This window comes from Chiloscyllium punctatum, chromosome 10 (genome assembly GCF_047496795.1).
Source record: "Chiloscyllium punctatum isolate Juve2018m chromosome 10, sChiPun1.3, whole genome shotgun sequence".
NCBI classification, from domain to species: Eukaryota; Metazoa; Chordata; class Chondrichthyes; order Orectolobiformes; family Hemiscylliidae; genus Chiloscyllium; species Chiloscyllium punctatum.
This window is the reverse complement of record NC_092748.1, coordinates 15,767,193-15,784,097: the sequence shown is the minus strand read 5'-3', so window position 1 is coordinate 15,784,097 and position 16,905 is coordinate 15,767,193. Positions and strand designations below refer to the sequence as shown.

General features: G+C 47.1%; 1 protein-coding gene across 4 annotated transcripts in view; it reads right to left on the bottom strand.

The window, feature by feature from the left end:
- LOC140481915 (neuropilin-2-like) overlaps window positions 1–11,610 on the bottom strand; it is a 107,793-nt gene extending 96,183 nt beyond the window's left edge. Inside the window, exons 1-2 of one of the 4 annotated variants that reach the window (XM_072578588.1) lie at window positions 11,472–11,610; window positions 10,313–10,617 (exon numbers count right to left, since the gene is read on the bottom strand). In XM_072578588.1, coding sequence (XP_072434689.1) covers window positions 10,313–10,388 — 76 coding nt within the window. In that variant the 5' untranslated portion in view covers window positions 10,389–10,617; window positions 11,472–11,610. Of the gene's footprint in view, window positions 1–10,312; window positions 11,290–11,471 lie in introns of those variants that run through there. The other 3 variants (XM_072578589.1, XM_072578587.1, XM_072578592.1) reach the window with 3 other exon arrangements.
- Between the last annotated feature and the right edge of the window lie 5,295 nt (window positions 11,611–16,905).

Below are 16,905 nucleotides of genomic sequence, written 5' to 3'. Positions count from 1 at the left end.
GTGTGGAGTTCCCGTGTCTGCGTGGGTTTCCTCTGGGTGCTCTGGTTTCCTCCCACAATCCAAAGACGTACAGGTCAGGTGAATTGGCCATGGTAAATTGCCCCATAGTGTTAGGTTCATTAGTCAGATGGAAAAATGGGTCTGGGTGGGTGACTCTTCAGAGGGTCAGTGTAGACTTGTTGGACCAAATCTAATCTAGCTCATTACAAACCGTGGATTTGGCTGGGACCTTGAGGATATGTGCAGGTCAGTGCCATACAGAGCAGCTAATGTATTGGCAAAACTGTTGCTGATCATTGAAATGGAAGGTTGAGTTGCAACAACAAGCCTGCATTTATGTATTGCCCTTACTGTAGGAACACAAGCCAAGGCGCTTGCAGGTGGAATGTGGTTAAGCAGATTTTGGTGCCCAGCCACGCGAGAAGATGTCAGGTTATGACCAAAAGTTTGGTCGAAGCGTTAGGTTGTCGGAGGCAGCTTTAACATGGGCAAAGAGGAGATACAGAGAGATTTGTGGAAGGTATTCCAAAGCCTTGGGCCTAGACAGTGGAAGGCCTGGCCACCAAATAGGAGACACACCAGCAGCCTGAACTGAAGGGCTACATCATCATCAAAAAAGTCGTGGGATTGGAGGATCTCACCAGAGAGGAGATGGAACAGGACCATGGAGGGACTGGTTCTGGCTCTGGCTGTTTTCGGTTCGGATGGAGAAGCTGCTGCAATGGGCCTCCGTTACTGTGAAGCTGGGTGGGGAGCAGAGGAGGGCAGTCAAACGTTCAGTCACTAGAGAGTGGCAGTGTGCCCAGCTGTTGGAAGGCAGTTGGTCTCTTTTCAGGTGGGGAACTCTCTGGGTCAAGGAGAGAAGAAAGACAGTTGGGCTCCTTGAACCAATTGCATTGAAGCAGTAACTGAAGAGGGATTTACGCAGATTTATTTTGGATTGGGACAAAAGGAATTCTTATTGGATGGATGTGACTCCAGGCTAAGAACACAAAACTCACTCATTCAGCAGGACAACTGCCCGCTCCTCTAACATAATAAGCTAACTGCAGAGCCACATCTGGCACTGAACTTGACTCCACGTAACCTTGGAGAAAGTGAGGACTGCAGATGCTGGAGATCAGAGCTGAAAATGTGTTGCTGGAAAAACGCAGCAGGTCAGGCAGCATCCAAGGAACAGGAGAATCGACATTTCGGGCATGACCCCTTCTTCAGGAGGGCTTATGCCTGAAACATCAATTCTCCTGCTCCTTGGATGCTGCCTGACCTGCTGCGTTTTTCCAGCAACACATTTTCAGCTCCATTTAACCTTGGCCTGGTATAGACCCCTCTCCCAAACAACACATTGGCCCTGTTTCCATGACCACCATTGTTTATAATCAAAAGATAACATTTCTCTTATTGTCGCTGATTGTCAATCACCTTCAGAACTCTTGGCCATCTCATCTTATAAAATGAGTAGCTCATTGAATTAGAGCCTTAAGGCCATTCAGCACCCCCCTTCAACATTCCCTCCACTTAGTTACTTCCTGCTGGTAGATATCTCAGTTCCAATTTTCCAACTTGACTCCACATCCATTAGTGTTTCTACCAACACTTATCCCCCACCACCCCACAACAAAAAAAAATGGATCTATCATAGACTCGGAATTTCAATTGCCCCCCCCACCTCAGCCCCAGCCTCCACAGTGCTTTGGGAGACAGCAGGTGCACCAGCCTTCTTTAAAAGGCACCGAATTGGATTAGCATCAGGCAGTATGTCCCCAGCAGCAGAAAACCCTGCTAAACACTGTTGGCAACTTGAACCTTCTGCCTTTGGAACGAAAGGCTGGCATTGAGACACCCACTCTCACAAGCACTGTCCATTCCGGGCAACGAAGAGTGCTTCAGAAATGTCGTCATGTCATAAGCACGACAGCCAGATTCAGCTCAGTTAGCTCCCACAAACGGTGACATAGTGAGTCGATGTTCCATTTTCCATTCTGATCATGAATCTGTTTTAGTGGGTTTTGAATCCATGTGCTAATGATGCAATCACTCACTGTTTGGTTGGAAGTGCCAAACATTTAGCCTAATGAAGGTTGGCATGATAAACATGGACAGGACACTAGGGGAAAACATCTCTGTCTCTTTTTCAACCTCGCACCCAATGCATACCACCTGCAAGGGCAGACGGGGCTGGTGGGTTCACAATTCACTAAAAAGCAGTACAATAACTGTTAGGCAATGCAGCACTTACATAGTACTGCGGTGACAATACCAAGTGAAATTCCCCAGTGGGGGCCAATGAAATCACAACCTTGCTTTTCAGTGGCTATAAAATGTTGAACCACACGCAGTTAGACAGGTACTGGAGGGTTAGTTTGCTGCTGCAGGGGGTGGGGGAGGGGGAGCTTGTGTGGTTTCTTGTGTGGAAACAGAAATAGGAGATGTTTGTCTGGCACTGGGGAGATCTGAGGATGTGGCTCTGGCAAAGAGTCCTGTGGCCACAGTAAGATCCGCAGAACTGCAGACAGGTTGGCTGAAGTTTTTAACAACTTACTGATTCTGATCTGTCCAGCGGTCACACTCGTCTCGCACACTATCAAATGACCATCAGGCACAGGCCCTGAAGACAGCTGTTTGTCTGTGGGGGGGAGTTGGAAAGGAAGAGGAAGGATTGCTACAACTGAAATCAAATAGTTTATACCATCCTGATTACAGCTCATGTGCTCAGGATCTGTTATTAACCAGATTTCTGAGTCATATGAAGTTAAGAGTGGAGCCTTCAATGTCTATGCTTACCATATTTACTCATATATAATCCTCATCTGTTTTTATTAGGGGTGTTCCTGTATTCAGGCTATTATTTTATTTCCTTGAAAGGAAAAAGCATTAACTTAATTATGGGGTTCGCCCCCTGACCTGACCGTGACTACCTGGTCAGGTCCACGCCCCCCCAACAACCCACCCTCCCGTCCTGGCACTTTCCCCTGCCACATCAGGAATTGCAAAACCTCCTCCCTCACCTCTATCCAAGGCCCTAAAGGAGCCTTCCACATCCATCAGAGTTTTACCTGCACATCCACCAATATCATTTATTGTATCCGTTGCTCCCGATGTGGTCTCCTCTACAATGGGGAGACTGGACGCCTCCTAGCAGAGCGCTTTAGGGAACATCTCTGGGACAACCGCACCAATCAATCACACCACCCTGTGGCCCAACATTTCAACTCCCCCTCCCACTCTGCCAAGGACATGGAGGTCCTGGGCCTCCTTCACCACCGCTCCCTCACCACCCGACGCCTGGAGGAAGAACGCCTCATCTTCCGCCTTGGAACACTTCAACCCCAGGGCATCAATGTGGACTTCACCAGTTTCCTCATTTCCCCTTCCCCCACCTCACCCCAGTTCCAAGCTTCCAGCTCAGCACTGTCCCCATGACGTGTCCTACCTGCCTATCTTCTTTTCCACCCATCCACACTACCCTCCTCCCAGACCTATCACCTCCATCCCCATTCACCTATTGTACTCTATGCCAATTTCTCCCCACTCTCACCATCCTCTGATTTATCTCTCCACCCTGCAGGCACTCTGCCTGTATTCCTTTTGCCCGAAATGTCAATTTCCCTGCTCCTCAGATGCTGCCTGAACTGCTGAGCTTTTCCAGCACCACTCTAATCTAGACTGTGGTTTCCAGCATCTGCAGTCCTTGTTTTTACCTTCGCTTCAAATGCAGAGTAACATGTAACTGACTAGATTTTGCTCTGTAATATGCTGAACCTATTTTGTATAATTAATTATTCCAAATATAAGCTGATAACACCATCCTTTTACCAAATTTCTCACAAATCCTACAGCAAACACTTAAAAGACAGATTATTCGCACACTGAGCTCTCCAGGGTCAGTTAGCTCAGTCAGCTGATTTGCAATGCAGAGTGATACCAAAAGTGTGGGTTCAATTCCAGCACCAACTGAGGTTACCGTGAAGGACTCTGCTGCCTAACCTCTCCCCTTGCCTGAGGCGTGATGACCCTCAGGTTAAACTGTCATCAGTTCTCTCTCTCTCTCTCTCTCTAATGAGAGAGCAGCCATATGGTCCTCTAGGACTATGCCAACTTTACCTTGGGGGTCTTGTGGTGTAGTTGGTAGTTTGCCTATCTTTGAGCTAGATCAGCAGTTGTTCAAGTCTGCCTGCTTCAAAGGTGACTCATAAAATGTCTGAACAGGTTGATTAAAAACATCTAAACAGTCACTCCCCCAACACTGATCACTGCATAACATGTCTGCAGTGTGCAGGACTTATAAGATACAGCAACTCAAAAGTTTGACAAATCCCCCAAACACTACCACCCAGAGGTACAGGGGGCAGCATGTATTTGACAATACTGTCACTTCCAGGACAAGCAACATTCCAACTTTGCTTCATATCACTCATCTTTTGTTGCCACTAGATTAAATATTTAGCACTTCCAACCAAACAGCAGGAGAATGTACCATTTACACATGGATTCACATTATCCCAAAACCTACTGCACACTAAATCAGATTCTACGGCCATGATCAAAATGCATTTTGTGGCGATATTCAAATTGGTTACTGCATTTTCTACAATGACCACAGTTCAATGTACTTCATTGATTGTAAAGGTCATAACAGATAGAGGGCATTCAGCCATTGACACTGCACTGGCTCTCTGAAGAGCAACCCACCCAATCCCTGTAACTCCACATTACCCATGACTAACCTACACATCCCTAGACAATTTAGCATGGGCAATTCACCTAAACTGTACATCTTTGGACTGGGAGGAAACCCACGCTGTTACAGGGTGAATGTGCAAACTCCAAAGAGGCAGCCACCTGAGGCTGGGATAGAACTCAAGTCCCTGGGACTATGAGGCAGCAGTGCTCACCACTGTGCCACCCAAAGCTCTTTAGGATGCCCTGATATTATGAAAGTTACATATAAATTCAAATCTGCCTTTCTGCATTGTTCTTGTGGCAGGCAGAACAATCTATAATCTGGGTATGTCCTGAGCTGTAACACATCCAAGGGAATTCGGTGCTGACACTGGTTGGGAAATGGCTGTCTCATTTTGACAGGGAGACACTGGTTCCATGCCATGAATCCACTCACTTAGGCAGAGTTCCCAGTTAATGACTCGCTCCACACCAAAATATCCCTGCACGGCTTTAAGCATTTCCTTCAGAAACTAAACACAGCCCAAAAAAGGCAGGAGAACATTCCATCATGCGTGTGGAATTAGAAAAAAAATTCCCTTGTTTCACAACTTGCTTTTACTCACAGCTAGGGTACACGGGGGAGAAACAACCTCCACTGATGTTCCATCAATAAGCCACCACACCCAAAGCAAAGGAAGTGGTCACAGAGATCTGCCCTGTACTGACTACAATGGTAACAAACCTCATAGAGTCATACAGTACAGAAACAGACCCTTCAGTCCAACCAGTCCATACCAGCATAATGCCAAACTAAACTAGTCCCACCACCTGCTCCTGGTCCAAATCCCTCCAAACCTTTCCTATTCATATAGTTACCTAAATGTCTTTTGAACACTGTGATTGTATCCACATCCACCAGTTCCTCAGGACGTTCATTCCACATGCAAACCACCCTTTGAGTAAAAAAATTGCCTCTCATATCTTTTGTTTTATTATTGTCACATGTACCTAGGTACAGTGAAAAGTTTTGTTTTGGGTGCAATACAGGCAGATCATACCTTACAAAGTGCATTAGGGTAGTAGAACAGAGTGAAGAATACAATGTTATGGTGACAGAGAAGGTGCACAAAGAGCAAGATCAACATTAAACACAAAATTTGAGAGGTCCATTCAGGAGTCTAATAACAGTGGGGGAGAACCATTCTTGAATCTGTTGGTATGTGTGTTTAAATTAAGACTTGGGCCGACTATCTAGGCTAACACTTCAATGTTAGGGAGTTTCACACTACCCAAAATGCCACCTCTCTTGATGTGTCATTAAATAGAGACCCATCTGCTCTGGTGAAGGACACCATGACATTGTTCAAAGAAGAGTCTTCTCTGGTGTCCTAAACAAAATTTACACAGCAATCAACATTACGAAAACAACCTATCTGACAGTGCTGATGATGGGGCTTGTTGTATGCCCAGTTTTGGTTGTCATGTTTCCTTATCACATCAGTAATTACACTTTAGAAGTAGCTAATTGGTTGTAGTGCATGCTATATAAATTCAAGTCTTCTCTCCTTACACTGCTATACCTAACCGTAGTCCTGGGTGGAGGACAAAGCTGAGTTTGAAAAGTGTGAAAATGGAATGAGTCAGGAAGCAGCAGTTAGGCCTGGTAATGCCAAGTGTGAACCTGAAATCTTGGAGAGGAAAAATTGTGTGAGGTGAATCTTGATTGCAACACTGCAGGGTGGAATAAGATCACTTTCGACAGATAGCATAAGGGAAAAAAGACGGAAAAATCGAAAGGAATTGGAAGGGAAAACATATCACCTAATGTTTCATGGGTAATCAGAATTGAATCAATTGCTACATAACTGGGAGACAACTGATGAGAGAGAACTCCATAGCTAAGAGAGAACCCCGTAAGTAGGAGAGAACTCTATCAGTAAGAGAGAACTCCCCAACTGAGAGGGGACTCCCCAACTGAGAGAGAGAACTCTGCAACTGTTTAGGGGTAAATGCAACATGGAATGCATAAGGCTGGACAGTGTCACCAAGAACTAGATATAAATCTCTTGATCTAGGTTAAGAAAGAACACTTCACAAATGAACTTGTGTTCATTTTAAGGATTGGGAGCGTTAACAACGACCTCGCAAATGAGAAAGGGGCTATCTGCTTCCAGACACATTGACAGAAAACACCTTCCAGATTATGCATAAATTTTTGGTAATTCAAAAAGATAGCCTACACACACACACACACACACATACAGCTCAAATGCTCACTGTGCTTCCCCCTCCACTGATGCCCACACAGCTCTTGCCCCAATCTCCCCGTGGTTACGACACAAAGTCACTGAGCTATGCTGACCAGAAGGTGTCAGGGCAGATCATGGGAGGGTGATGAGTTACTCTGCCAATGTGACAGAGATGTGACCCTGTGAGTGGGGACAGGGGAATCTGGTGTTTCAGCTCCAGTGACTTGTTACTGGAAAGCGCATTGGAAGGAGTGGGTTCCAGCAATGCTCCCCTTGTCCACAGTGTTTCCAGGTCCCCCGTTTTAACCAGCCCCTTCTCTCTTCCTTAAGCTCTATACACGCAGAATCCACCACCATCAGATTACAATGTCTACACTGGCAGACCACATGGGTTTCAGGCAACAGGTTTCCTCTCTCCTACAAGTGAACGGCTCGGAGTTTTTAAGCCACCACACTCTGCGTGTGACGGGCAGGTTTACTGTTTCTCTGCAAAGAATTGAATTCAGTTTTTTTCAAGGTGATCTTGGAACATGCGGTGGGGCAGTTCTGCGCCTTTCAATCAAACTCAGGCTGGCTTCTACCTTAAACAGGTCACACCGAGTGGGTTCTGAGCTGTGGCCGGCAGAGGGGTTAGAGAACATAGAGAAGTACAGCACAGAACAGGCCCTTTGGCCCACGATGTTGCGCCGAGGATTATTCCTAAATTCCTCTTTCCTCCGGGCGGCTCAGGCACGGGGTGGTGTGTATGGGCGGGCTGTTAAATGTGGGTGAAAGTGACGGGTTGGTCCTCGCTCAAAGCGGGGAGGTCCTCGTTATACCGGGGCACGCCGGTAAGGAGTCACGCATATCCACACAGGCACCAGTTCAGCTTGGTCTGGGGACTGCAAACTGATCCGGAGCGAGACCACAGATGTCCCTGGACATTCCCAAACACAGCAAGCCGAGCCGGGCTCCGGTTAAACCCGGATCAAGGATATTAAACCCCGGACTCAGTTAAACCCGGATCGGGGGTTACTCACTGTCCCGATTAAACCCGGATCAGAGGGACACTCACTGTCCCGATTAAACCCGGATTAGAGGGACACTCACGGTCCCGATTAAACCCGGAGCAGGGGGACACTCACTGTCCCGATTAAACCCGGAGCAAGGGGTTACTCCGTATCGGTTAACCGGGGCAGGCGAGTACTGAGTCCCGGTTAAACCCGAATCGGGGGCACACTGTCCCTGGTTAACCGGGTCATGAAGTTAGTCTGTCCCGCTTAACCGGGTCAGGGAGTGACCCTGCCCCGGTTAACCGGAACGGGAGTGGGTGGGAGTGACTATGTCTCGGTTAACTGGGTCGGGGGTGGAGGGATTAACTCTATCCCCGTTAACCGAGGCGGGGGGTGGGAGATATTCTGTCCCCGTTCACCCAGTCGTAGGGGGGTACTCTGTCCCGGTTAAGCGGATCGGGGAGGGGAGGTTGTTTACTTTGTCCTGGTTAAACGGGCCAGGGGGTTATTCTGACCCGGTCAAACGGGTCAGGGGGAAATTCTGACTGGGCTAAACGGGCCGGGGGTTATTCTGACCCGGTTAAACAGGCCAGGGGGCTATTCTGACCCGGTGCAGCAGGACTGCGAGGGGGCGGACTCTGAAGGGGCGCTGCTGCACCAGGATTGAGAGCAGTGCGGACTGGAAGGCGCCGGGAGAAGGCGCTCGGAGCCTGGGCAGGAACAGGAGCTCAGTGTCTGGGCAGGAACAGGGGCTCAGTGCCTGGGCAGGAACAGGGGCTCAGTGCCTTGGCAGGAACAGGAGCTCAGTCCTGGGCAGGAACAGGAGCTCAGTGTCTGGGCAGGAACAGGGGCTCAGTCCTGGGCAGGAACAGGAGCTCAGTGTCTGGGCAGGAACAGGGGCTCAGTCCTGGGCAAGAACAGGGGGCTTAGTGCCGGGGCAGGAACAGGAGCTCAGTCCTGGGCAAGAACAGGGGGCTTAGTGCCGGGGCAGGAACAGGAGCTCAATCCTGGGCAAGAACAGGGGCTCAGTGCCTGGGCAGGAACAGGAGCTCAGTGCCTGGGCAGGAACAGGGGCTCAGTGCCTGGGCAGGAACAGGAGCTCAGTGCCTGGGCAGGAACAGGGGCTCAGTGCCTGGGCAAGAACAGGGTCTCAGTGTCTGGGCAGGAACAGGGGCTCAGTGCCTGGGCAGGAACAGGGGCTCAGTCCTGGGCAAGAACAGGGTCTCAGTGCCTTGGCAGGAACAGGGGCTCAGTCCTGGGCAAGAACAGGGGGCTTAGTGCCGGGGCAGGAACAGGAGCTCAGTGCCTTTGCAGGAACAGGAGCTCAGTGCCTCGGCAGGAACAGGAGCTCAGTGCCTTTGCAGGAACAGGAGCTCAGTGCCTCTGCAGGAACAGGAGCTCAGTGCCTCGGCAGGAACAGGAGCTCAGTGTCTGGGCAGGAACAGGAGCTCAGTGTCTGGGCAGGAACAGGAGCTCAGTGCCTGGGCAGGAACAGGAGGGCAGTGCCTGGGCAGGAACAGGGGCTCAGTGCCCGGGCAGGAACAGGAGCTCCGCGTCCCACCGCTAACCTCCCGAGGAGGGTAGGTTGGATCCGTGGCCGGGCTCAGGCAGCATTACAGGGCAATGTCTGCAGGAAACCCTTTCCAAGAGCCAGGGATCCAGGAGGGAGCCATCCCCATACATCTCCTCCCCGGCAAACACCTCCCAGACTGGTGTCCGGACCGCCGGGGTGGGGGGAAGCTGGAGGGGGGGTGGGGCGGGGGGGGTGGGTCACCTCTGCTTCCTTAACTTCCATCTGGAATTAATCGATTATACCTCGGTGTGTTTGTGTGTGGGAGAGACGGAGGGAGATGTCGAGCACAGGGACAGTGCCAGGCTGAGAGAGCAGAGGCTAGGAACCCCCAATCCCAATGTAAAATCCTGCCCAGTTGAATTGCTCCCTCTCCCAGGGAGACCTGCATCCTCCTATCCCCTACAGGCCTGGGGGTAGGGGAGCCCGTTCTGGAACCTCTTTGGTGGAACTTAGACAACCCAGGTAAAACGGCCCGTCTCAATCCCCATTTACTTTGCAAATCTGTTGGTCTTTGAAACACACGCACAAAAACCCTTGCTTTTTATTTAATCCAGATGTGTTTTTAAACACCCGCCAAATTCTACATCTGCCACTCAGGGGTGGGGTGGAGGGGGGGGGGGGGGCGAGGAGGTGGGGAGAGGGTGAACAGAAAACGATCTGTCGTTTCCCTGCGCTAGAATTTATCCCAAATGGTGACAAACCAGAGGTGGCTTGGCTCCGTGTTCACACCGCACGTACTGAGAATTAATGAAACATTCACTCCATCAGCCGGCAGTCAGGCCGCTGCTGAGGAAAGTTTTGTGTGTGTGTGTGAGTGAAATCGTTTTTCCTACCGTTTTCTCCAGCTCCAAGCGTGAATAAACACCAAATGACCCACAGGGCAGCGGGCGATCTCATTCCGTCCAACATCAATCCTCGCCAAATCCTGTCTCTTTCCCGGAGAAGCCGTTTTCTTGTGTGTGTGTGTGTGGGAGAGAGAGAGAGGGGTAGATGTGTTGTTTTTTTTATAAATTCCACTCCCGATCACCCTTGATGTCCCGTTATTCCGATTTACGCCGATATTCCTCTCTCCGCGTCTCTCAGGGCGCACACTCTGTTCTCCGGCTCCTCTCTTGTTTTCTTAAACGCCAGTTTCTCCCTAACCAGATAAAAAAACAATTACAGAAGAGAGAGAGAGAGAAAAAAAAATGTCCTTTTTAAGCCTCGGATGGTGTCACTTCCTCCCCGGTAGCCGGTTTTGAATGTTTCTCTCTCTCTCTCTGTTACATCCTCTCTGGGATGGTCTCAAAATCACGCCAGAACGCTGTCCAAGATAACACGGAAAACCTTCCCACTAACAGACAGAGAGAGACAGAGGCAAGACTCTCTGAACTCAACGGTGTCACACAAACTGTCTGCCTTGCTGTTCCCGTCAGAGAAAAAATATACCGCCGTCCGCGAAGGAGATTAACAAAATGCCCACTTTCATCTGCATGAAACCTCCACCAAAAAAAAACTTCAAACTGACACAAAGTTGAGCGAGGGAGCTGTTATCTCTCTCTCTCTCTGGAACACCTCTGTTTGTTCGGATGCAGCGCGCGTAGTCTCCTGTCCGTGTGTGTGTGTGTGTGTGTCTCCTCTCTCTCTCTCTCTCTGGGGCTGTACTGTTCGCTTGAGGATGTCGAAAGCATTAAAAACGGAGCCTCTCACATTACACACACACACGCCCTCCAGAGCCGCGTTTAAAACCAGCTCAAACATCACCCACAACACATTCCCTTCTCTCTCTCGCACACACACACACCAAAACCGTCCCTCACTCTACCCCTGGTTATGATACACTTGGCTCCCAAACCATCAAGAAACGCTGACGTTTAGCGCCACACTTGTTTTTTTGGGTGTGTGTGTGTTTACAAGTCTGTTCAATTCTCTCTCTCTCTCTCCACCCCCCACCCACCGCGCCCCCCCCCCCCCCTCTCTCCAGCCTACAGCATTATGATAAAGTTATCTCACCGTTTAAGGCAGGCAGTCTGATCTGAGGGAACTGTCAGTGCAGCTCTGTCATGTTCAGATATAATCACTCTTTCTCTCTGTGTCTGTCTCTCTCTCCCCTCAGAAGGGTGTCTCACGCCCGGGGTTACTCCAACTGGGAAATGCTCCCTATTTTTTTTCAGCTCATTCACCAGTCACTTCAGGAGCTGAAATCCTCGCCGCGCTGCTGTTAGCAGGGAACGTTGGGAACTAAATGACTAAATCAAGCACACTTTTTCCCAGTCTCCCTCTCAGTGTGGGTGTTATACCTGTGTTTATGAACCTCTGTAAGCTCTCCCCCCCCCAGCCTCCGACACTCCAGGGAACACAGTGCCAGCCTATTCAGCCTCTCCTTATAGCTCAAACCCTGGCAACATTCCTGTACATTTTTTCACGTGGATACTATTTTCTCTCTGAGAGAGCCGGCTGAAAGCTGCCGTTAACGGTGGTAGATACCTCCCTGCCGAGAGTGCGCAACAGGAATTGGGGACGGTGGGGAAAGGGAGAGGGACGGGTCGGTGAGACCGCGGGAGTGGGTGCAGGGTCTGGTGTTTCTCAGCCGCTGCTTCTTGTTCTCACTGACAATGCAGCCCCAAAGGCAGGCTGCGGGTGCAGTAACCAGTCCTGGCACTGCTGTTTCACAGGGGGCTCCCGCTTTCCGTCTATCCCTTGGCCAGCTCAGCGGGGAGATGCACCAGAACAGCCCTTTCACTCCAGCACTCACTCCGGGCACCAGTGTTCAGAATCTACCGTGTGACATGACCGAGGCTCATCACCCCCTAGTAAAACACCGACCGTGGCCAGGGAGCGGCTACTCCTGTAAGGGCGGTTTAATCGACGTTGGGAAATTTATACAAAAAAACACAAAGGCTACTTCAAGGCATTGGTTCTGTGTAATCGGGTACCAAATGACTGCTGTGCTGTGACAATCCCGGAATCAACAGGACAGCTCAATTCATTACACGTGGATCCCTGATATAGCACCATGATCTAGCTGGGATAGAACATTGTAATAAGAATTAGAGTGGGCAATTCAGCCCCTCGAGCCTGTTCTGTCATTTGATATGAACCTGATTGATCTCCACAGCATTATAATGTACCCATGATATACCAGAATTATATATATGTGATATACCATTGTGATACATCTGGGATATAGCACTGATATGCCTGCAATATAATATTGCAATATATGTAATGTAACATTGTGAAATACCTGTAATATTACTCTGTGACACACCTGTGATATAATATTGATATATCGATAATATAAAATCATGGTATGGCTCTGATGTGTTGGTGATATAACAGTATGATAAATCTGTCAAACAAAGCCCTGAGATATAACAATATACTGTATAATACCCATGATATAATGCTGTGATTTAAGCAGTAGGATATAATGCCACTGATTAACTGTAATTTTAAAAAAGTGATGTGCTGGGAATATACTGGAATGGAGAATTCTGTATTACTTCACAGGTTCTGTAATGTCCAAAGGCTGCTTGTTCAGATGAGGATCAATGGTGATCATAATAGAACTTGCAAGACCTCTAACCCTCCAGTTTCTGCCAATTTTAGGACTCCATTTTAAAATCTCTCACCCCCTCCTACTGCTATGTAATCTCCTGCAGTCAATGACAGGAACTGGGACACTAAGGTGCCCAGGTGCCAAAGCACATCCAATATGGCTATTCACTGTGTGAGGACCATGAGAGGAGTGGCAGTCAGTCCTTATCATGTCTCTTAATAGGGTATCCTGCAAGAGCCAATACATATGAGTGATGTTGGTGGTGATGGGGGTGTGTCTGAAGGAATTTAAAAGCACTTGTTGCTCTTGTACTGAACCCGAAACGTAGATTCTCCTGCTCCTCCGATGCTGCCTGACCGGCTGTGCTTTTCCAGCACCACACTTTCGGCTCCTGTATGAACCCTAGTCATCTTTTATCAGTGGAAACATTCACCATAGAAACAGGAAGAATGAGTGGGCCCTTTTGCCTCTTAAGCCTTCTTTACTATCTAATAAATTCATGGCTAATCTGATTGTAACCTCAAATCCACGTTCCTGCTACCTCTGATAAGCATTCACCCATCCCCCTCCCCCACCCCCCCTTGCTTAACAAGATTCTATTCACTTCCGTCTTTTAAAAAAAATCAAGAACTCTGTTTCCAGCACCTTTTCAACAAGAGTGTTCCAAAGACCCTCTGAGTGAAAAAATTACACCTCATCTCTGTATTTAAATAGTTTAAATCCTCCTGCATGTATCAGGTCAGGATCCCCCAGAATCTTATGTGTTTCAATCAAGTCACTTCTAAACTCCAATGGAGAAAAAAAATCACAAGGCAACCACACATTCCAGATATTCATCAGGTAAACCTTCCTTGAACTGCTTCCACTATATTTGCACCCTTTCTTAAATAAGGTGACCTGTACTGTATACAGTAATCCAGATGTGGTCTCGCCAGTGCTCTGTATAACTGAAATATCTTGCTGCTTTTGTGTTCAATTATTTAAATCAATCACCATTTATATACACACATTAAAAGCTAATCATCTGCTTTCCTTTTTGAGAATTTCAGGCCCGTATTATATTTCAGCAAGTAATTTTCATAAACAGTTGAGTAAATTAACACTCAGAAGCTTACGTTACCTCGACACTTTATACAGAAGACGATTTACCATTCCCCATTCACACTCATGCAGAATAAACCAGAAAACGCTTAAAACTCACCAACATGTGAACTAAAAGGATTGATATTTTCTCTCTATTCCAGTACAGAAGCTAGCTGTACATTTCTAATACCTTCCATAACAGAAAATCTCTGGTAAATACTGTTATTGAGATGTATCAGTTAATTTGGACACAAAGATTATATTAGTCCATATACCAATAGGATGAAAGATTTGATATGCATCTGATTGTACTCCATAGCATTGTGATGTACCAAAATATACTACTTTCTTGACTCGGATAAGAACGGTGTTATGTCCGTTGATATGGAAGAACCATTAGAAGCTCCAATGAGTGGAATTCAGTCCCTTAATCTTTCAAAACAAGCAGAGGGCATTGCTCCAATTGATTTATAAACATCATAAAGTAGGTAAAACCATTTTCATGCCAGCCAATATATTGAAGGAAGAGTAATATAACAAAACCTAGTTCTTTCAATCATGAGCTTCTTTTGGCTGTTAAAGTAATTGTTATCACCCAATATTAAATACTGAGATTGACTCGTCAGCCCACGTGTGACTGAAACTCTCATCCTTACATTTTTCTTTATCTCTGGACCTGGCTATTCCATAAACTTATGTTTTTGTAACCCACCTGTAACCTAACTTGCTCCAAGTCATGCTAATCTACTATTTCAGTGTTTGCTGTCCTACAACAGTTCATAGTTGAGCAGATCCTCAGTTTTAAAACTCTCAACTAGTTTCAAAACCTCGGCCCCTCCCTTCCACTGGAATCTCCTCCAGTTGTGCAAATCTCCAAGATATCTAATTCTTGGGCTCTTGTATTTTTTTGAAATCTGGAATGCTATCTATCACACAAAACCAAACCGTTTTTTTCCCATCACCAAACCTATGATTTTTTAAAAAAACTATTATCTGCTTTTTGAACTATTATTGGCAACACATTATTTGGAGATGTTATAACACACCTCTGGAGCAGGTAGGTCTTGAACCTGGATCTTTTGGCTCAGAGGTAGGGACACTACCACCGCACCACAACAGCCCCTCCTCTAGCCTTGTGCACATCCTGGATTTTAATTGCTTGAAGCTGTTGAGTACCTTAGCTCTGAAATTCCCTGCCTATATCACCTCTCCACCTTGGCATCTTATTTCCTTGTGCAAAACAGCTTTTAAAACTTGTGCCTTTGGCCAGCTGCTGAATATCTCCTTGTGTGGCTCAGTTTCAAATTTTGTACATTAAAGGTGCTACACAAATACAAATTATTGAGTGTATTGTTGTTCATTTATCTTAGGTGTCCTGATGTATATGTATTCTGTGATCAACATTATAAAAAACACGATCTGATCATTATCATGTTACTGTTCATGGGAAATTGGTGCGTGCATATTTGCTGCTGTGCATCTTAACTTACAACGTTTCAAGCGTGTCCTCAAGTCACTATTGAAATGCAGATTTATTTTTAGATATTTCTGGGTGCCTTTACAGTCATAGACTCACAGAATCATAAAGTTATACAGCATGGAAGCAAACCCTTCGGTCCAACTCAGCTTTGCTGACCAGATATCCTAAATTAATCTAGTCTCATTTGCCAGCATTTGTCCAATATCCCTCGAAACCCTTCCTATTCATATCCCCATCCAGATGCCTTTTAAATACTGGAAATGTACCAGTCTCCCCCACTTCCTCTGGCAGCTTGTTCCATACACTCACCTCTGTGTGAAAAAGGTGCATCTCAGGTCCTTTATAAATCTTTCCCCTCTCGACTTAAACCTATGCCCTCTAGTTTTGGACTCCCGTACCCCAGGACAAAAGACCTTGCCTATTTATCCTATCCATATACCTCATGATTTCATGAACCTTTATAAGGTCATCCCTCAGCGTCTACGCTGCATGGAAAATAGCCCCAGCCTATTCAGCCTCTCCCAATAGCTCAAACCCTCCAAATCTGGCAAAACCTTTGTAAATCTTTTCTGAACCCTTTCAAGTTTTACAACACATTTCCTGTAGCAGAGAGAGACCAGCATTGAATGCAATATTCTAAAAGTGTCCTAATGAATGTCCCATACAGCCGCAACATGATGTCCCAATTCCTATACTCAATGTACTGACCAATGAAGGCCAGCGTACCAAACACCTTTTTCACTACTCTATCTACCTGCAATTCCATTTTGAAGGAACTATGCACCTGCACCCCAAGATCCCATTGTTGGGCAATGCACTTCAAGTGTATCATTAACTGCATAAGTCCTGCTCTGATTTGCCTTTCCAAAATGCAGCACCTCACACTTATCTAAATTAAACTCCATCTATCACTCCTTGGCTTATTTGCCCATCTGATCAAGGTCCTATTGTACTTTGAGATAACCTTCTTCACTGTCCACTCTACTAATTTTGGTGTCATCTGTAAACTTATTAACGTCCTATATTCATATCCAAATAATTTATATAAATGACAACCAGCAGTGGACCCAGCATCGATCTTTGCGACACACCATTGGTCACAGGCCTCCAGTCTGAAAAACAACCCTCCACCACCACCCTCTGTCTTCTACGTTCAAGCAAATTTTATTTCCAATTGGCTATCTACCCTGTATTCCATGTGATCTAACCTTGCTAACCAGCCTACCATGCAGAACCTTGCCAATGCCTTGTCGAAGTCCATATAGACAACATCAACTGCTCTGCCTTCACCTACCTTCTTTGTGACTTCTTCCAAGAACTCA